Source organism: Drosophila grimshawi, unplaced genomic scaffold (genome assembly GCF_018153295.1).
Source record: "Drosophila grimshawi isolate 15287-2541.00 unplaced genomic scaffold, ASM1815329v1 contig_44, whole genome shotgun sequence".
In the NCBI taxonomy this organism is placed as follows: Eukaryota; Metazoa; Arthropoda; class Insecta; order Diptera; family Drosophilidae; genus Drosophila; species Drosophila grimshawi.
Genome location: NW_025063240.1, coordinates 21,107,195 through 21,127,151, shown reverse-complemented (window position 1 = coordinate 21,127,151; position 19,957 = coordinate 21,107,195). Strand labels below are relative to the sequence as shown.

General features: G+C 43.4%; 5 protein-coding genes across 10 annotated transcripts in view; 3 read left to right on the top strand and 2 right to left on the bottom strand.

The window, feature by feature from the left end:
* Window positions 1-1,606: 1,606 nt before the first annotated feature.
* On the bottom strand, window positions 1,607-9,241 carry LOC6558778 (failed axon connections). Of its 4 annotated transcripts, none has more exons than XM_032738197.1 (5): window positions 8,469-9,241; window positions 3,773-4,111; window positions 2,378-2,712; window positions 2,201-2,303; window positions 1,607-2,118 (listed from the first exon to the last, which is right to left on the bottom strand). In XM_032738197.1, the coding sequence occupies exons 1-5, from the start codon at window positions 8,952-8,954 to the stop codon at window positions 2,065-2,067; spliced, it is 1,317 nt and encodes a 438-aa protein (XP_032594088.1). In that variant the 5' UTR covers window positions 8,955-9,241; the 3' UTR covers window positions 1,607-2,064. The 4 variants fall into 4 exon arrangements, with proteins under 4 accessions (XP_032594088.1, XP_032593982.1, XP_032594061.1 ...); XM_032738091.2 differs by having other exon boundaries at window positions 1,664-2,118; window positions 2,195-2,303; window positions 2,378-2,721; window positions 8,469-9,217; XM_032738170.2 differs by having other exon boundaries at window positions 1,664-2,118; window positions 2,195-2,303; window positions 8,469-9,217.
* Window positions 9,242-9,377: 136 nt separating this feature from the next.
* LOC6558229 (serine incorporator 3) lies at window positions 9,378-12,197 on the top strand. Of its 3 annotated transcripts, none has more exons than XM_032738323.2 (7): window positions 9,378-9,531; window positions 9,689-10,244; window positions 10,319-10,428; window positions 10,493-10,676; window positions 10,743-10,955; window positions 11,429-11,539; window positions 11,599-12,197. In XM_032738323.2, the coding sequence occupies exons 1-7, from the start codon at window positions 9,496-9,498 to the stop codon at window positions 11,775-11,777; spliced, it is 1,389 nt and encodes a 462-aa protein (XP_032594214.1). In that variant the 5' UTR covers window positions 9,378-9,495; the 3' UTR covers window positions 11,778-12,197. The 3 variants fall into 3 exon arrangements, with proteins under 3 accessions (XP_032594214.1, XP_001983428.1, XP_032594245.1); XM_001983392.3 differs by having other exon boundaries at window positions 11,420-11,539; XM_032738354.1 differs by having other exon boundaries at window positions 9,399-9,531; window positions 11,441-11,539.
* A 360-nt stretch (window positions 12,198-12,557) lies between these two features.
* Window positions 12,558-14,306, bottom strand: LOC6557980 (probable glutamate--tRNA ligase, mitochondrial). The gene is made up of 4 exons (XM_001983393.3): window positions 13,948-14,306; window positions 13,484-13,894; window positions 13,033-13,419; window positions 12,558-12,976 (listed from the first exon to the last, which is right to left on the bottom strand). Exons 1-4 carry the CDS (start codon window positions 14,286-14,288, stop codon window positions 12,565-12,567), a joined length of 1,551 nt encoding a protein of 516 aa, XP_001983429.1. The 5' UTR covers window positions 14,289-14,306; the 3' UTR covers window positions 12,558-12,564.
* A 296-nt stretch (window positions 14,307-14,602) lies between these two features.
* LOC6557706 (tyrosine--tRNA ligase, cytoplasmic) lies at window positions 14,603-16,757 on the top strand. The gene is made up of 4 exons (XM_001983394.3): window positions 14,603-15,335; window positions 15,400-15,766; window positions 15,844-16,173; window positions 16,242-16,757. Exons 1-4 carry the CDS (start codon window positions 14,690-14,692, stop codon window positions 16,486-16,488), a joined length of 1,590 nt encoding a protein of 529 aa, XP_001983430.1. The 5' UTR covers window positions 14,603-14,689; the 3' UTR covers window positions 16,489-16,757.
* Window positions 16,758-17,115: 358 nt separating this feature from the next.
* Window positions 17,116-19,957, top strand: part of LOC6557728 (elongation factor-like GTPase 1) — a 73,970-nt gene continuing 71,128 nt past the window's right edge. Inside the window, exons 1-3 of the mRNA XM_001983395.2 lie at window positions 17,116-17,315; window positions 17,387-19,410; window positions 19,467-19,902. Coding sequence (XP_001983431.1) covers window positions 17,162-17,315; window positions 17,387-19,410; window positions 19,467-19,902 — 2,614 coding nt within the window. The 5' untranslated portion in view covers window positions 17,116-17,161. The remainder of the gene's footprint in view (window positions 17,316-17,386; window positions 19,411-19,466; window positions 19,903-19,957) is intronic.

Below are 19,957 nucleotides of genomic sequence, written 5' to 3'. Positions count from 1 at the left end.
TGTTTTTTTTTTATCGTTTTTTTTTATTGATTTTTTCTATGCCATTTTCTTTTCTTTTTTGTTTGTTTCTTTTGTATCTTTGCTCATGGCGTTGGCGGGTGTAGAATGGTAGAACGTAGAATTGAATTGAGTGCAGTTAATAATGGCGAAGACAGCAAAAAACCATAGAAAAAAAAACAATTTTTAAGTTGCAAGGGTAATTCAAATTTAAATTTCCCCATTTTGAGAAATTTCCCAATAATTTGCATGAGTTGAGTTTTCGTGTCAGTGTTTTTTGTTTTCTTTTGTTTATATGATCCTTCTTCTTATCCGTATTCCCCTTTTCAAGATTCTTCTAAGTTTTGATGTTTTGTTTTATGTTATTTGCAGCGTTAATTACAATAGAAATTATGCATATGTTTTTTTTTATATATATATTTATATATATTTGCGTAATTAAAATTAAACATTTATTGTATAAAACATAAAAAAAGGGACGAGACATAAAATAATTGAAAGCGTTTTCAAAATTTTGTTTTGTACCGAAATATAAAAAGTATAATTTTAAAGTACAAATTGCATTTAGACTTTTGTGCCGAGTATTTTTTTGTTGTTATTTTTTGGTTCGAATTTCAAGTTTTTTTTTTATGAAAACATATATAAAGCAAGGCTGGGGGATGGGCATTTTCGTGGGAAAAACCTTGCCCCCCCAAAAAAAAATCATAGAAAATAAAATAATAATAAACAGAGGATGATTTTAACATACACGATTTATCATGATTTTCTTTTTGTTTCTTTTTTTGTTTGTTTTGTTTTTGTTTGTTATTTTTATACACATCGTTATGATAGGGGCGTATATAATGTATGTATATTATAATTATAAGTAATAAATTTTCAATATTTTTATTTAATTATTTGCACACATGAATAAAAAATTACTATTTGCAATCATATATATATAAAAAATAAACTTAATTATCAGCAGCGGTCCCTCATAATCATCATCATAATCGTCTCACAAAAGCTTCTCATCATCACCTACTACATACATACATATATATCATATCATGTATATATATATACATACGCTGCCATACATTATCTTCTTCTTTAAACCCCGACATTTACTTTAAGCTTAATCAATTTTGGAAGAGTAAACAATACCATCGAGTTGCAATTTTTGCTGCCTTTATGCAATTATATATCTGCGTAAGTGTGTGTGTCTGTGTGAGTGTGTGTGTGTATACATGGCTGTGTGAGTGTAAATCGAGCGAGTGAGTGTGAGTGAGTGAGTGTTTGTGAGTGAGTGTTTGTGAGTGAGTGTTTGTGTGTGTTGTATGTGTGAGTGCTTGTTATGAATTGCATTTTATAGATCGCTTCAATGAAAACTAACGGTTAAATGCTGTTCTACACCTTATCTCACCCATGTTTTTCACTTTTTTCTCTCTCTCTCTCTATTCTCATTTCTCAATCTCGCATTCTCACTTGATTTACTTTCATTCGAGTTCTTTAACTAATTTTTATAATTCATTTGTTCTTTTTTTGTTTTGTTTTTTCTTTTTGTTTCTCCTTCTCGCTTATACGTATAAACTTTTATAATTTTATACTAAATGTTTTTACCGTTTTCTTTTTTCTTTTTTTGTATTTTTTTTTTGTTTTGTTTTTCTTTTTCTTTTTACTTTGTATATATATAAAAAAAGATGTCCAAAGTTTTTACGTTACGTTATTGTATATACGTTTTTTGTTTTCCTTTTTTTACTTTTTCTTTTTTTTTTGTTTTGAGTGGATCATTCTTTTTTTTGTTATGTTTTTGCCTGTTTTGCTTTACAGTTGTCCTATGCTTTAAATGATTTTTTTTTTCTGGCTTGTTGAATGTTATAATATATATGAGCGCAGTGCGTTAACTATATATATATATATACTATAGATATATAGTAATAGTATCTCGTACTACATATATATATACATATATATGTTTTTTGGGGGGTTGTTGTTCTTGTTCTTCTTGTTGTATTCCATTCCGTTCATCGTCCTTTTGCATATATATATACATAGATTTATATATATGATGTAACTAACGGCGCTTTACTTTGTCTCCTCCTTCTCCTTGTTCTCCTCGGTCGATTCCTTTTCGGTCGACTGTTTAAGGAAGAGGTGAAGAATTCTAATTAGAATGCAATTTGATAGATGGAATCTTCAGCTAACGAATATTGACCTTTACCTTATCCTTCTCCAGCTCCTTCTCGATCTTGTCGCCATCGGCGCCCTCCTGCTCATTTGATTTCTCCTGCTCGCCACCCTCCTTGCCCTCCTTGGTCTCGGGCCTAGCGGCGGAAGAGGAGGAAAAATGCATTTAATGGATGTATATAACGGATATAGGATTAGGATTTGGACTCACTCTGGCTTGGGAATGTGCGCATTCAGATCGAGCTTTGTGCAGATCTCATCCCAGTCGGGGAAGCACTTGTCCTTCATGCGCGACACATGGCCAATTAGATTGGGGCACTTCTCGGTCATATAGTCGCGCAACGGATACGCAATATCCTTGGACAGATAGTGCAATTGCGATAGCACAGCAAATGCAACAACATCAAGGGTTGTGGGCTCATCGCCAAAGAAGAACGGCTTGCAGTCGAGCATCTCGCTGAGCACCTTCAGATCGTTCTTGCCAAACTCCTCGATCTCCTCGGCGCTATGGACACCGATGCCGTGCGCCTTTAGCTTTTTCGTGCCCTGGAACCACTTGTTGTGTTCAATATTCGGTTGCCAAATTTGTTTGTTGTTGTTGTTGGTTGTTTGGGTTTGTTTTTTAGATGGTTAAAATGCACAACGGGTTGTGGGGGGCAGTGGGTATAGTTTTACACATTAAACACACACACACACACACACACACACACACACGCACACACACACACACACACACACACACGCACACACACACACACACAGAGAGTTAGCAGTAGAGCAGAGGAGGATACCATTTAAAACATAAAAGTATATATATATTTTTAGATATATATATATATAAATATACATAAATATGAAGAAAAAAACGAAAAAGAGAAAAAACACCATGCAAGAGTTAGTGATAATGATTGGAATTTCTTTGGTTTTTTGTATTAAATTATATTAAAGTGAACGCTCGAAAAGTGGAAATGGGAATACATTTGAAATGAAGGTGGAAGTTATATAGTAAATTGAAAGCATTCATATTTCTACTTAAAACTGAATTTCTAGTAAAATAAAGTTGATTGCATTCACAAACATTTCTAGAAAGAATCGAAACATTTTCCACTTTGCAAGCGTTCACTGTAGTTTTGTTGTAGTTGTTGTTGTTTATTTGATGATTGTCAATTTGTTTTATTTAGGATTTGTTTTGTGTATATATCTTAATTGGGGTTATATGAGAGCTACGAGCTGAACATAAACAATACAATAAGGAACGCGCCCAATATTGTTTATGTTCACATGATATTTCTAGTATAAACAAAACATTTAACTGTCTCGGCTCTGGCTGTGGGATCGCATTGAATCGGATCGGAGTTTGCAGCTAGTGTATAAGAGGTGGTATTGTTATTGTTATTATTATTATTTGGGTAGGTGTGCAACATAATACGTCAACGATTCCAAATTTTCTGTTTATTTACACTAGGAAAGCCAGCCAGAGAAACGCAGCCGGAAAAGCCGACTCAAGTTGCCATAAACAATCTTCAACTCGCCACAACAAAAGTGCCAAGTATCAAAATAAAATTTAAAAAAAGAGGAAAAAAAACTAAAATTTTTGTAAATTTACCTTGCGACCGAATGTTATTTTAAAGAAGAAATTCAAAATGGAATTGGGCAAACGCAGGCCGAGCGCATGCTGCAAATTCACTTTGTATCCCTTGAGGACATTATCGGGATACTTGGCGCGCCAATAGAAGATGATCCAAATCAAATGATTCTCGAGCATGGCAATTGTCGCATACGAAACATTGCGTTGCTCCGCAGTCAAACCGGCATCCAAATTCTTATCATACTTGGCCGACAGCTCCTTGATGATGATGGCCGAGTCGGCAATCTCTTCCCCATTTAGTTCAATGAACGGCAACTGACCCTTCTTGGAACGGAAACGCATCTTATGATCCACATTCTGTGAGGAGGAAAACAATACAAAAATATGCGGAAATATTTAAACAATTATATTTTATATATATATTGTGTATGAGTAAGCGCTAGAGAGATTGCGGATTGGGTGCATTATAATGTGGCTGATGAGTAATCATAATAAAGGGTTGGGTGCTGCTGCTGCTGCGGCTGCTGCGACTGCTGCTGCTGTTTATAAATTTTTCTCCTCAGGAATTTCCTTATCGTTCAGCATTCCCAATTAATGGGAGCCTTTGTGTGTATGTGTGTGTGTGTACTTGTATGTATGTGTTTGTGTGCATGACTAATGTGTTTGTAATGTAGTTCAATTTCTGCTCCCACGCGAGCCGTCATTCACTTCCAGACGCTAGATGGCGCTCATGACATACATAGGCCTGCCAATATATATATATACACTCACACATACATACACTTCTATACTCGTGTTGTATGTATGCCAAAAAGGCGGCGAGAGATGCTGGCCACAAACAACCACTACAAAATGCTGTACCGAAAAATCAACCAACACCCAACAACCCCCACTGTGAAACGGCACACACACACACACATACGCATACGCATGTAAAATTGTACACACACGAATGGCTACGACGAAACCGCCGCTCGCAAACGTTGAGAAGGAAAATCATTCCAATTGCCCGCTATTTGAATTTGGCATATTCCAGTGCCGCCTGCCTAGCAGTGTTCTTCCAGTGTGTACACCACACGTACACACACACATACACATATACATATATGTTTATGGATGTGTGCATACAATTTATGCATGCGCCGTTAACCGTTACAAAAAAAGTGACAGTTATGTCCGGCATATTATTATTATTCTGCTGTTGTAATTTCTAATTAGAAATTTTTCTTTTCTGTTTATGGTTTTGTCCACAACAAAAGCAACTCATATAACGCAGGGCGTAGCATATTTCATGCTTTAGCGCGGAAGGGCAACAAACACGCACACACACACACAGGCTGGCAGCAGGCAGCAGGGTGTGGTTGCAAACTCTCTCACACACACACGCACACATAGAGCAAAAAGAGAGCGAAAAGGGAGAGAAACGGAAGAGAGCAGATTATGCTGCTTGCTTTCCAGCAGCATCGCCGTCGTTGTCGTCGTCGCTGCCCAGGCTAAAAAGGGTGGAGTAGTCGTTTGCCGTTGTCTCCGTTGTCGTCACATTTAATTCCAATGATCCACAAAAAAGGCTGCTTCGAAAAATGGAAGAAGCTTCCACCAACGCATAACTGTCGACACTTAACGCAGCAGCACCAGCAGAGGACAGGCAGCGCAGCAGCGGCAGTGACAACGTTTTGCCGGCGACGCATTGTCGCCGCAGCAACAAACACAATGCAAATGTTTATTTTTTTTTATTTATTATATCATTATGCCAATTAAGCGGCGACGGCGGCTCAATTTTGGCGCAGTGTAGACTTTTACATTGCTAACAACAACAATTGCATTGGATGCATGTTAAAAAGACACGACAGAAAAAAATGAGAGAAGAACAAGAACAACAGGAACGAATAAGCGACAACAACACCAGCAACGCAAGCAGCAACCCAACACGCCATGCAATTATGCAGTGTCTGCTTGCGTGCATGTGTATGTGTGTCTGAGTTTGAAATCCACACCCTGTCGAAAAGCCAAAAGAGAGGAGTTTTATGCCAGGCAAGTGAATGAGCGAGCGAGTGAGTGAGCAACAACAAAGGCAGCGACTGTCGTTGCAGTTATATTGCATATTGCATGTGTATGCGTGTATGTCTATGTGTGTGGACAGTCTTTGTTTTAAGGCAAATATGCGGCTATTAATTAAAAAACAAAATCAGAAAACAAAACAAGTCAAACAAGAGCGGAACAATTCACAGCTCAACGTTTGACTGCATTTGACAAAAGAAAAATTCAAAAAGTCCCCACACACACATACACAAAAACATGCACACGCACAGCGCAGCTCACACGTACAGTTTGTCCACACACACATGCAGAGAGACCGACAGCGTTGCCAGACCGTTGCCACAGTCAACACTTTGTGCTGGCAATATTGGCTTTTGTACGCGGCGCGCACATTTAAATAAATTATAAATTGAGTTACTTGTCGCCGTCGTCGTTTCGGAAGTGCGCCGCAAAAAATTGCAACCAAATGAATTCAAAATATATGTTGATTTATGCACGTCCATCTGTCTGCCTGTCCGCATTTGTAATGCATATTGTTGTAAATGTTGAATTAATTGCACAATCCCCATATGCATATATCGTACACATGGAATATGGAATGTGGAATGTCAGTCACATTGGAATGCCAACTATGCGGGCGGCAATAATAAGCACAAATAGCAGCAGCAGCCTCGCCTAAGTTGAATTATATTGTTGTTGTTGTAGCTGTTGTTATTGGTTTCGACACGCTCGCTTATGGCGTGAAAAAATATGCGTTTGGTTAATCACCCATCCTCTCCTGCTGCTGCTGCTGCAACTGTTGTTTACTTTTAGGCAAGGCTAAATGTGCGCCTGCTGCTGATAATATATACAACAAAAAAATGCGTTTACAACAGTCATCGCTTAAGGAGGGGTGGGGGTAGTCGTCTTGTTGGCGTTGTGATTAATGAAAAATGACAAAGGTCCGTTCATTAACCATTCCATTTAGTCCCCCACCCACTACTCTCCCCCTTCCAGTTGCATTCCAGTTTGTTGAACTCTGCTAGCTCTTATCACACACACACGAAGCGGAACAAAATGGAAAGTGCGCTGCGACTGCGTCGTGTGTAGACTTACATACACATACACACACAAACGCACTTTATGCGGGCTTGACAAAGTGTCAATCATAATTGCTTTTAGGCTTACTTTCTTCTTTGCTGCAATTGCAGTCAAAATTCAACGATAAATCAATTCAATTGTTGAGCAGCATATGGCAAAAGCTGCTGGCTGCTGGCGGCCGAACGTCGAATTATCAGTTTTTTTTCTTTTAAGAGGCATTTTCAACTACTTGAGCATCAATTAACATTCCTTATGTCTACCCCACCCCCTCAATGTAATTAATAAGATTAAAAACAACAATTGCGTCGCCGCCGCAGTTTGCTGCTGGCTGCGGCTGCTGTTTGGGGCCGCACCCATTTCGCGCATTTGTAAGTCTCCGCGTTCCTATACAAAACATATGAACAATTTTTTTTTAAAAATATGCAAAACGCATCGCGCGCGCGCCTAAAGCTTTAAAACTTTTGGAGCGATGTCGCTGGAATGACAGTGGACAGCGGACAGTGACAGGCACTTATACATATTACATACATATTTTTCTAATCGGGCTACTTAAAGTGCGAGAGTGCGAGGGGAGTGGGACACGGACAGAACACAGTGCAGCAATAAAACTGGAAGGGGAATGGGGGAAGGGGGCCAAACAATTTTTATTAAAAGCAATTACAAAACGGGTACAAAAACGGGGCTTGGAATTTGTGCAAGGCAAAGACAGAGAGACTGAAAAAAAACTAAAAACTAAATGAAGCAGAGCTGCAGCAGCTGCAGCAACAAAGACAAAGAGCAGAGCAATAAAATGGGAGCTGCTGCTTCTGCTGAGAGAGCGAAAGAGGGAGAGCGAGAGAGTGCCAAGTGCAAAATTTGAAGCACAACTTCGCATGGGGGAAGGGTGAGGGAGTGGGGGAGCGAGGGAGTATATATATGTGAGTGGAGTATCAAGCATAACTTATGAGAGAGCGCAAAACGGAGACGACGACAACGGCAGCTAGGCAGAGGCAGAGACAAAAGCAGAGGCAGCGGCAGCAGCAGCAGAGACCCAGGCCAGGCCAGGCGCAGCACAACGGCGGCGTCGGCGCACACACAAATTTTATGTATACGCTGTTTTATGTAGACGCACACACACACACATGCAAACACATATACACATGAACAGACAGGAATAAAATCCGGCAGCAGTAGCAACAACAAAACGCCTGGCTCGCTACAGGTTCACACACACACACACACCAATACAAACGCACGCATTGGAAGTCTGCCGGGATAGAAAGAAAGAAAGAAAGAGAGAGGCAAATGCTAAATGTATCCCTTTTCAGCATATACAGGGCTATAGGGCGCGGTGAGCGGGCAGGTCACAGGCTTAGCACACAATCATGGCGGTTTTTATGCGTGAGTGTATGCATGTGTGTGTGTAGAAAAAATCTCTACCGCAAAATACATGCATATGGAGAAAAAAAAGGAGAGAAGAGATGATGAAAAACCTCGCCAGGCTATAATCAGAAATGGGAAATTCAAGTAAAGATTTTTAAATATGTTTTCACTAGAAAAAAATTACATATGTTGGAAGTTATGGGTGTAGGTGTGTGTGTGTAAGTGGAAAACATACCTCGTACTTGAGCGCGACCAGACGCAGCCAAGTCTCCACTTTGAGGCAGTAGGGCGAGAGAGACGGCAGCAGGGGGGTTCGGGAGAACTGATACAGATAAATGATGTCCTTCTCGAAATTGGTCTTGTGCACATTGAATTTCTGGGCGGGCGCCTCAGATTTCGCCTCAGATTTCGCTGCAACCGTAGAATCGACGCCACCATCTTTCTTCCCATCGGCAGCGGCGCCGGCAGCGCCACCAGCAGCAGCAGCTCCATCCGCAGCAGCAGCAGGCGACGACGCCTTTCCATCCTCTTTGTTGTTGTCAGCGTTCTCGGCAGCAGCGGCTGCAGCAGCGACGACGACAGGCTCTGCAGCAGCGGCAGCGCCAGCAGCAGCAGCAGGTTTTTCCGCCTGCTCAGCGGCAGCAGCAGCGTTTTCTGTGACTGCCGCTGCTGCAACTGATGGCGTTTCCTCAGCGGGTATTGAAGCTACTTCGGTTGCCATTTTTTATGAGTTTTTTTTTATTAGTTTTCTTTTTCAGCGATTTTAAGTTGCGCTTTCTTTCTTTCAAATTCTTCACACTTTTCCTTTTTGTTCGAATGCAGGCGCACACACACACATACACGGGAATATACGGAGCACAGCACACGAGCACAGGCACAGAAAGAGAGAGAGAGACGAAGTCAGTCAGTTTACACCACCACTACAGTTTCAAAAAATGCACCACACAATTTGCGCACAGTGTAAAGGTACCGCACCAACCAGACGCAACCGCTCACAAAACAAAACTGAACGGTAAATTTCCATTTCAATATTTTCCAGCCATGGTAACATTCTAGCAGTGTTGCATGCACTCAACTTATCGACTTATCGCTGTTAGCGACACTGTTAAACATCAGCTAACAGAATGTGCTCCACACGCTCTCTTCTCTCTCTGCTCAACACTTGTTCGTCATATTTTCACAAACAAAAGCCTTTCAGCTGCGACTTGACGCAGTTTTAATAGGAAAAGCGTAGATAAATCAAAGTAAAGCGCTATTAAATTATGGGAGCTGCATTGGGCCTCTGTTCCGCGGCGCAGGTGTGTGATAACAATTAAATAAACCCGACATAAACATATTGCGCATATGGCTGACAAGTGAAATAAAATCGATGCGAATGTAGAATTAGTGCTGCCAGCTGTTGGCTGGAAAATAGCTAAAAATAGCTCAAATTGATTTTTATTCATATATTTGCAGTGCGCGCTCTGTTGCACGGGCACTGCGGCAAGCATGTGTTGCTCCGCCTGCCCCACCTGCAAGAACTCCTCCTCGTCCCGTTTCATGTACGCCTTCATGCTGCTAGTCGGTACAGTTCTGAGTGCAATTGCACTCTCTCCAGGATTACAGAATACGCTGAAGAAGCTGCCATTTTGCGTGAATTCCACTTCGACTTACAGTTCGAAGACTATAGAAACATTTACGGGCGGCTCGCTGCAAGTGGATTGTGAATATGCCTTGGGTTATATGGCTGTTTACCGAATTTGCTTTGGACTCGCCTGTTTCTTCACTCTGATGGCCATCATTATGTTGGGCGTGAAGAGTTCTCGAGATCCTCGTGCCCACATCCAGAATGCATTTTGGCCCTTGAAGTTTTTGATCTGTTTTGGTGCTTCGATTGCGGCGATTTTCATACCGGATGGTTCCTTTGGACCGGCCATGATGTGGGTGGGTCTAATTGGAGGATTGGCTTTCATCCTGGTCCAGTTGGTCATCATTGTGGATTTTGCGCATAGCGTTGCGGAGAATTGGATTGGTGAGCACTTTTTTGAGGAAACATAAAGGGGAATTGACCTTAAAACTTAACTTTAATCTTCAATTTATTTGCAGAGAATGCGGAGAACAATCGTGGCTATTATTATGCTCTGGCTGGCGTCACTTTACTCGGCTATATTGCCTCCTTGACGGGCATTACTCTACTCTATATCTACTTTACCACTGTATGCGTAGATTGTACTAGTTACTAGTTAATCTTATATCTAAACTAATTTCTCACTGTTTCAGTCCACTGGCTGCGGCATCAACAAGTTCTTTATCTCGATTAATCTGATACTCTGTTTGGTTGTCAGCATTCTGTCTGTGTTGCCGGCGGTGCAGGAACGTTTGCCCCACTCGGGCTTGCTGCAAAGTTCGCTCGTCACTTTGTACACCATCTACTTGACCTGGTCCGCTGTGGCCAACAATCCGGGTTAGCCTTGAACTAGGCATCATTTGTATTTAATTTAATGATTATTTTTGTATCTGATACTCACAGAGAAGGCCTGCAATCCGGGCATGTTTGGGTTGATGGATGGTCTGCATAATGCCACCACCACAACGGTTGCACCACCCACACCCAACTCGAAGGTGACCTTTGATACGACCAACATTATTGGCCTCGTCGTCTGGCTATTGTGCATCCTTTACAACTGCTTCAGCTCCGCCGTGGAGGTGTCCAAGATCAACAATGACAACAGCGAGAAACGTGGTACGTGGAAAAGTGATTATTTTCTTAATTCTTATCATGCACATTGCACAGTTTCACATTTTCATTGAATCTATTGTAATTAGTTAAAAAATATTTCAATTGTTAAATTCTTTATTCGATTTCTGTAGAACCCCATTGCTAAAATGCGATTCAACATTTGTTTCGTTTAATCTAATTTACTATTTAAGTTGCTTAATCAATGATTTATTTATATTTTTGTGTAGTACATTAAATGCTTAACACTATCTTAATCAAACTCAATCAGTAAGAATCATTAATCCACATTAATCCAGCCATTTATCATTTATATGCTGTACACCATTTGGCTAACTAATTATTAACACTCTTTTCTTTTTTAACAAACACATTTGATTTTTGAATGCTTAAACTACCCACTAACAACCAAACAACAACAACAATTACGAAACTGTGTACAATTTGCCGATCATCTATAACTAATGTAGTTTTAACAGAAGCTCTATCAGATTCAGAATCGGGCGGCGCAGGAGATAAACCCAGCACCGACAACGAAACCGAAGGCGTCAGCTACAATTGGACCTCATTTCACACAGTTCTCGTTTGCGGTATGTAAATCAATGGCCTATTTTACTTAGATCTGCTTTTAATCTATATATATTTATAGCTTCTCTATATGTGATGATGACGCTGACCAATTGGTATAAGCCCCACTCGGATATTGAGTTGTTCAATGGCAACGAGGCTTCCATGTGGGTCAAAATCATATCCAGCTGGCTGGGCGTCTTCATCTACGGCTGGAGCCTAATTGCACCCATTGTGCTATCCAATCGCGACTTTAGCTAAGCAACCAGTATCATATTATACCAATACATACATATATATATAAATCTTATAGCAGTTGGCGAGGCTTGTCGGCAGTGGAAAGGATAAAAATGAAATTAGGAGCGGTGCTTAAGCTTAATCGTTTGCCATAATTTAAACGCTATGTACTCATTATACTTATTCTCAGATTAACTATATATACACACTAAATAACTGAAGCACAGTGCTCGCTGGCTAATTACAACATCCATTCTCTTAATTTGAAATCAGATTTGAATACAGCAAAGGTTCAAAGGATATTTAATTAAATATTATAATAAATACCAATCATAATGCATATATTCAATTATTGCCAAATTTTGAACCCATCCAGAAATGACCTCTGTTGCGAGTGATCACTGTTTCAATTTTAATAAAATCTGACCAAAGTTGATGCTTCAATTTTGAAATTCTTATTTTAATTGAATCATTTAATCTTTAACCGATTAAATTAAATATAATAAATAATAATCAATCAATTATCGAAAATTATTCACCCATTCCGATCCGATTGAAGGTATTATTAAATTAAATATAATAAACAACAATCAGATTTGAAATTATTCAATTATTGCCAAGTTATAAACCCATCCTGAATCAGAGTCGAAATTCTTATCTTAATTGAACTCTTTTATCTTTTCTTAACAACAATTTGAAGACAGCATAGGATTTTAAGATATATTTCAATTAAATATAATCATAAATAACAATCATATATTCAATTATTGCCCATTGTAGCGATTGATCACTGTACTTAAATAAAATTTGATCAGAGTTGATGCTGTTTCAATTGCGATTGCTTTTTAATGCTCTCGCCTAGCCGCTGGAGGACGACTGCCTTGCCCAGGATTTCCATCATTTCCGCGACGCCAGGTCCTTCTTGGAGGCCACTTAAAGCTCCACGCAGCTCCTTCATCAGGGCCGGGAATTTTATGCCCGTCGACGTGGCATAAGTTTTTAGTGTGGCATTCAGCGGATCCTTGTGAAAATCGGACAGAGCATTCAGTTGGAGCAGCAGCTGCTCCAGCTGTGCCGTAGACAGATCCTTTAGCACAAAATTGCTGGGTTTGACCCAGAGGAAACTTAACTTGCTGTTGGTTAAATCCTGAATGAGTGTCAAACGCTGCGCCGCCCACTGCAGCACGGCCAGAATGTGTGCCTCGCCCAGATCCAGATTGGAACTGCAAAATCAAATGTGAGCAGAGGTTTGAGGAGACAGCACTTTAGGCATGCTCACTGCGCCGGATAGGTCTGCTTGACCAGCTGCTGAACATGTCGGATTAGTTGCAATTGCGTCTCTGCTCCTTGCAGACGTTGCCTAATCTCCAGCTGATTGTAGTCGTTGAGCAGGTCGGCATTCAGGCGACTGGGATGTGGATTGACGCGCTCCAAGCGAAATTGCTGCGCCAGTTGGGCAACTGGCAGCAACTCAGGCTTGGCATTCGGTCTGTGCTCGAAGCCACCTCCAGCAGAGATGATGTAGTTCAGCAAGGCAGTGGGGAAGTAACCACGTGACCGAAACTGCTCTATGCCAATGTCACCCTGCCGTTTGCTCAGCTTCGTTCCGTCCGCGTTGACCAGCAGCGGCAGATGACCAAATTGCGGTGGCTGCCAGCCAAAGGCTCTGAGGAAATATAATTAATTGTTATATAAGAATTGTCTGCAGGGGATTAGCTGTATTCACTGACTTGTAAAGCAGCAGATGCTTGGTGGTTGAGATTTGCCACTCGACGCCACGCAAAACGTGTGTTATTCCCATCAGATGATCATCCACAACGTTGGCCAAGTGATAAGTGGGGAATTGATCGCTTTTTATGATGACGGGATCACCTTCCGTTTCGCTGACATTGTGCTGCACGCTGCCATAGATGAGATCCTGCAGTGGCTCCTCGTGCTCCGTCAGCTTGAAGCGTATGCAGTGTGGCGTGCCCTTGGCCAGCAGCGATTCCAACTGCTCTCTCGTCAAATGACGACACTTGTTGTCGTATCGCGGCACTTGCCGGGTGCGCAGCGCCTCCTTGCGCAACAGTTCCAGGCGACGTTCCGTGCAAAAGCAGCGATAGGCGCTGCCGTTTGCCAGCAGGCGTTCAACAGCTTCACTATTGGAGGGGGGATTAGAATTCTCACTTGATAATTAATGTTTCCCATTCACCTGTAAAGCTGCCTGCGCTGGCTTTGTATATACGGGCCTTGTGTACCGCCAAAGCCCGGTCCCTCATCGATTTCAATGCCCACCCATAGCAGATCCTCAATGAGACGCTCCGTGGCGCCGGGCACCAGCCGCGTTTGATCTGTGTCCTCGATGCGCAACAGAAATTTGCCGCCCGAATGCCGGGCGAAAAGGTAGTTATAAAGCGCTGTACGCAAACCGCCAAGATGCAAATAGCCCGTGGGACTGGGCGCAAAACGCACGCGTACATCTGTGTGGCAAAGTCGTTGTGTGGCAAGGCGGATACAGTGCCTCAGAATTTTGGCTCTTTGCACATTTAACATGTTAACTCAAAAGTATCGAACCAAAAATACACTTTGTTTACATGCGCCCAAAACTTAACTGCTGTTAAGCAGCTGCTGGCAGCGTTGCCAGATCTCACATTAACATGTTCAGTTGAAGTATCGATACCAACAATTGCAGCTTGACTTTCTTCACGTACGCCCCAGACTTGACAGATTTTGAACAGTTGCTGACAGAATTATCAGTTCGGAAATTTGGGTGCATGCTTTGCCTATTTAACGTGTTCACTCAAAAGTATCGATACCAATACCAATACTTTGTTTACTTCAACAGCTGTTGAGAGCGTTGCCAGATCTAGCATAGCACCACGCATGCAGTTCTCTTCCTCTTTCCACCGCAATCAATTTCGCAAGGTGTGCTCCAAAAAAATAACTCATCCAAAATGGTTGGCACAACTTTAAGCGCCGCTGAGAAGCAGCAGCTGATCACTCGCAATCTGCAGGAGACACTGGGCGAGGATAAGCTGCAGAAAGTTCTGCAAGAGCGCGATCTGAAAATCTATTGGGGCACAGCAACAACTGGAAAACCACATGTGGCCTACTTTGTTCCCATGTCGAAGATTGCAGACTTTCTCAAGGCCGGTTGTGAGGTGACTATCTTGTTTGCCGATCTGCACGCCTATCTGGATAATATGAAGGCGCCATGGTCGTTGCTGGAGCTGCGCACACAATACTACGAGCAGGTGATAAAAGCCATGCTGAGTTCCATTGGCGTTCCACTGGACAAGCTGAAGTTTGTCAAGGGCAGCGACTATCAGTTGTCCAAGGAGTACACACTGGATGTGTACAAGCTCAGCTCACTGGTCACCATACACGATGCAAAGAAGGCGGGCGCCGAGGTTGTCAAACAGGTGGAATATCCACTGCTCTCGGGTTTGTTGTATCCGGGATTGCAGGGATTGGATGAGGAGTACCTGAAGGTGGATGCACAGTTCGGTGGTGTGGATCAGCGCAAAATATTCACATTTTCCGAGAAATATTTGCCGCAACTGGGCTACGAGAAGCGCATACACTTCATGAATCCCATGGGTGAGTCACAAATGTATTAATCATCATTTGATTTACTCACAAAATGCTACCTTTTTTCAATTAGTGCCTGGCTTGGCTGGCGGCAAGATGTCTTCCTCGGAGGAGGACTCGAAGATTGATCTGCTCGACTCGCCCGCCAACGTCAAGAAGAAGCTGAAGAAGGCCTTTTGCGAACCCGGCAACATAGCCGACAATGGTCTCCTTTCCTTTGTCAAACACGTCCTCTTCTCTCTCTTCAAAGACGGCGAAGGCTTCGAGATTCATCGTGCTGCGGATAATGGCGGCGACATTACCTTCCTGGTGTACGAGGAACTCGAGCAATATTATGCAGACAACAAACTGCATCCGGGTGATCTGAAGGCATCCGTGGAGAAGTACATAAATCGCCTGCTGGATCCCATTCGCAAGGCTTTCGAGAAGCCCGAACTGCAGTTAGTAGTTGGAAGAGATGATGTTCTCTGCTACATCCTTAACTTCATTAACTACATCCTTAAATTTCTTGCTTTAGAAAACTGACAGCGGCTGCTTATCCGGCACCTGGCAAGGTGAAGGCGAATGCTGCTCCGGCTGCTGCTGCTGCTGCTGATGAGGATGCGCCTCATCGTCTGGACATACGAGTGGGCAAAGTCATCGAAGTCGCTCGTCATCCGGATGCAGATACTTTGTATGTGCTAAAGATTGATTTGGCGGAGGAGAAACCACGCACCATCATCAGTGGTCTGGTGAAATTTGTCACGGTTGAGGAACTGGAACAGCGACTGGTTGCTGTGCTCTGCAATCTGAAGCCCTCCAAGATGCGTGGCATCCTGTCCGAGGGCATGGTTCTTTGCACCTCCAAGTGAGTTCCGTTGGAGATTCTCTAACCTGTAATCTGTAATCTTTAATTTGTAATCCTTATTTAAACAGCGCCGATCACACCGTTGTGGAACCTATTCTGGTGCCTGCCACGGCTACTCCTGGCAGTCGTCTCGCCTTTGAAGGCTACAGTGGCACACCGGATGATCAGTTGAATCCCAAGAAGAAAATCTGGGAGAAACTCTCGGTTGACTTTAAGACAAATGCCGCAGGCGTTGCAGTTTGGAAGGACAATTTCCTGCTGACACCCGATGGCGAGCAGCTAACCAGCAAATTGGCCAATTGCGCCATCAAGTAAACTAGCATCCAGCCAACCTGAGCCGTGTAATACTTTTATTTAGAACACATTTCTAAGCCAGACACTTCACACAAATAATCATCATTGATGCCTTTTGGTAACTTTGCTTTACATTCAGCTATATAAATATAACTAAAAAACGCAATTTAAGCTTACAAGAATCGTATTTAAAATTGAATTGAAATGTACTTTTAAAATGATTGTTTTTAACTTCATTTAAAGCGCCAGTTAAGGCAAATAAGAATAAGCCGATTGGTTCTATTTTCAAATTCAGTACGTTTTTGGCGCCTTCAAACGATACCAGCAGCTGATTGAGCTCTTTAAAGTACTTGTTACTCATACAAATTGTAATTGAAATGCCTTTCTAACTTGCTTTATAGAAATATATAGCTAAAATTTTCGTATGTACTTTTAAAATGTGAGTTAAAGTTAACTTAAAGCGCTCAACAAGTCCAACTTTGAATTAACTGATTGGATCTATTTTCAAATTGAAACTGAGTGAGTACATTTTTGGCCCCATCGAACGATACCAATTGGCGCCACAACAGCTGATGGAGCTTTCTGAAAGTACTCGTTGCGGGTATCGCTGTTATCGATAGCAAGGCCGATTGTAAACAAAAGTCTTTTTAAAACAGTTCGTACGGCAACAGGTAGATTTAATAGATTTAATAAAATGCCCGTGGTGGACCAGAATGAGCTTGTGCAGCTCCAAAAGCAACCCCAGCAGGTTCGCAACATATGCATATTGGCACACGTGGATCATGGCAAGACAACGCTGGCGGATTCCCTCGTGGCCAGCAATGGCATCATTTCACAACGCATGGCTGGTAAATTGTTGTTGTTATTGTTATTGTTTGAGTTGTATTTCGTTGTGATGCGAAATGTTTCTGTTGAGCAGGAAAGTTGCGCTATATGGACAGCCGACAGGATGAGCAGGAACGTGGCATAACGATGAAGAGCAGCAGTATTTCCCTGTACTATCAGGATGTAAAGAATGCGGACTATTTGATAAATCTGATTGATTCACCGGGACATGTGGATTTCTCCAGCGAGGTTTCGACTGCGGTGCGGCTGTGCGATGGCGCCATTGTTGTTGTCGATGTGGTGGAGGGTGTGGGTCCCCAGACACGTGCCTGTCTCAAGCAAATCTACGAGGAGCAGCTGAAACCGGTGCTGCTGCTCAACAAACTGGATCGTCTGATCTTGGAGAAGCAGATGACGCCATTGGACGCTTACTTTCATTTGACGCAAGTGCTGGAGCAGGTCAATGCTGTGCTGGGCAGCATCTTTGCCTCGGATGTGCTGGCCAAGGAGGATATTAGTGACAAGCATAACTACGAATCGGCGCTGGAACAAGTCGATGATTCCGAGTTGTATTTCTCGCCAGCCACGGGCAATGCTGTCTTTTGCTCCGCCTACGATGGCTGGGCTTTTGCCGTGGCTGACTTTGCCAACACCTATGCGGAGCGTTTGGAAATGCCACGTGCTGAACTGGAAGCAGTTCTTTGGGGCGATTACTACTACAATAGCAAGAAGAAGTGTGCTGTCGCTGGAGCCCAGGAGAAGGCCAAGAAACCAATGTTTGTGCAGTTTGTGCTGGAGAACATCTGGAGCCTGTATGATATTATCGCAGTGCGCAAGGACAAGGAGAAGCTGCCGCTCATAGCTGAAAAACTGGGCATAAAACTGGCGGCGCGGGATTTGCGTTTGACCGATCCGAAGTTGCAAATTAAAGCGGTGCTGGGTCAATGGCTGCCCATCGATCGCAGTGTGCTTCAAATGGTGGTGAGCCATGTGCCGGCGCCGCACTGCATCAGCGAGGAGCGAGCACAGCGACTGCTCTACCCGGCTAACATGGAACTGAACTCATTGCCACGTCAAACACTCGAGCTGAAGGAGAGTTTTAGGAGCTGTAAGGCGGATAGTGAGAATGTTATTGCCTTTGTGTCCAAGATGACGCCGGTGCATGTCAGCCAGTTGCCACAGAATCGACCCAAGCGATTGACAGATCAGGAGTTGCAGCAGCGACGGGATGAGGTGCGTCGTCGCATCGAGGAACGCAAGCAGCAAAGCGAACAGGCAACGCTAGAGCAGATCACCGATGGTGTGGAGCAGCTGAGCACAACGGGAGCAACTGCAGCTGCTGGAGCAGAGCCTGAACCCCTTCCGGAGACGGAGCGCAATGAGTTCGAGTTTATTGCCTTTGCACGCGTCTTTAGCGGCACATTGCGTCGTGGCATGCAACTGTATAATCTGACGCCCAAGCATGATCCTCGCCAGCCAACGCATCGTGATCCTGAACAGGCGCCCTATGCCAGCCGAGTGACGGTGGGGGATCTGTACATGTTCATGGGCGGTGAACTGCAGCTGCTGGAGGAAGTGCCAGCGGGCAATATTGTTGGCATCGGTGGCCTCGAGTCGCACGTCGTGAAGACGGCAACGCTGAGCAGCAGCTTGGACTGCACCTCGTTCAGTGAACTGAGCATTATGGCCACGCCCATCTTGAGGGTGGCCATTGAGCCAGTGCAGCCACAGGATATGCCCAAGTTGGTCAAGGGACTCAAGCTGCTCAATCAGGCAGATGCCTGTGTCCAGGTTTCCGTTGCGCCCACGGGTGAGCATGTGATCACCACTTTGGGTGAGGTGCATGTAGAGAAGTGTGTTCATGATTTGGAGCAGAGTTACGCCAAGATCAAGGTGAACGTGTCCAAGCCAATTGTCTCGTTCCGGGAGACCATTGTACCCGATGCCACCGTGGATATGGTCAACGAGGCGATAGTCAAGACAGCCGACGACAAAGACGTGACCAAGAAGATTGCCACCCAGCAAACACTCAACAAACTGGGCACACTGCGTGTGATTGCTTTACCCCTGCCAGCGGCAGTTGTCCATCTGCTGGAACAGCATGCGAATCTGTTCAAGGTGAGCTCAAGGATCGATTGTAGATGGTCATCAATTAATTATTATTATCCTTTCAGGAGCTGTCTGCTTCAGCACGCAACACGCTGCTCTCGGAGAAGTTCACTGCGCTCCTGACTACCATTAAGGCTCAACTGACTGCAGCTCTGGCGGAGCTGCAGCTGCATGGCTTGAGCTCACTTTCGCCCCCAGAATTGGTGGAACGCATTTGGGCGCTGGGTCCACGCAACTGTGGCACGAATATGCTGCTGAATCTCAGCGACTATGAGCAGCCCGACTTTTGGCAGTCCAAGTGCAGCTCCGAGACGGATGTGCGGCTCACAGCGGATGCACGCAGAGATTTCAATAGCTCCCTGGTGAATGGCTTCCAGCTGACAACGGGCGCAGGTCCGCTCTGCGAGGAGCCCATGCAGGGCGTTTGCTTTGCCGTGCTCGAATGGTCTGTCCAGGCCGAGGGCGAGGATTTAAATGCACGTGGCTGTGGTCCGTTCTCGGGTGGGTCTGGAGTTGCTTAACATATATATATATATAGTTAATAATATTTCTTGAC

Excerpts from the sequence above, each read along its gene's own strand:
- LOC6558229 (XM_001983392.3), top strand. The coding sequence starts at position 9,496 with ATGGGAGCTGCATTGGGCCTCTGTTCCGCGGCGCAG. Across the intron at positions 10,429-10,492 it reads TCTATATCTACTTTACCACT|TCCACTGGCTGCGGCATCAA; the intron begins GTATGCGTAGAT and ends TCACTGTTTCAG. Across the intron at positions 11,540-11,598 it reads TCACACAGTTCTCGTTTGCG|CTTCTCTATATGTGATGATG; the intron begins GTATGTAAATCA and ends ATATATTTATAG.
- LOC6557980 (XM_001983393.3), bottom strand. The coding sequence starts at position 14,288 with ATGTTAAATGTGCAAAGAGCCAAAATTCTGAGGCACTGTATCCGCCTT. Across the intron at positions 13,895-13,947 it reads CAGCGCAGGCAGCTTTACAG|TGAAGCTGTTGAACGCCTGC; the intron begins GTGAATGGGAAA and ends CCCCTCCAATAG. Across the intron at positions 13,420-13,483 it reads AAGCATCTGCTGCTTTACAA|AGCCTTTGGCTGGCAGCCAC; the intron begins GTCAGTGAATAC and ends ATATTTCCTCAG.
- LOC6558778 (XM_032738091.2), bottom strand. The coding sequence starts at position 8,954 with ATGGCAACCGAAGTAGCTTCAATACCCGCTGAGGAAACGCCATCAGTT. Across the intron at positions 2,304-2,377 it reads GCGCACATTCCCAAGCCAGA|GCCCGAGACCAAGGAGGGCA; the intron begins GTGAGTCCAAAT and ends TTCCGCCGCTAG. Across the intron at positions 2,119-2,194 it reads TGGAGAAGGATAAGGTAAAG|TCGACCGAAAAGGAATCGAC; the intron begins GTCAATATTCGT and ends TTCCTTAAACAG.
- LOC6557706 (XM_001983394.3), top strand. The coding sequence starts at position 14,690 with ATGGTTGGCACAACTTTAAGCGCCGCTGAGAAGCAGCAGCTGATCACT. Across the intron at positions 15,767-15,843 it reads TTCGAGAAGCCCGAACTGCA|AAAACTGACAGCGGCTGCTT; the intron begins GTTAGTAGTTGG and ends TTCTTGCTTTAG. Across the intron at positions 16,174-16,241 it reads ATGGTTCTTTGCACCTCCAA|CGCCGATCACACCGTTGTGG; the intron begins GTGAGTTCCGTT and ends TTATTTAAACAG.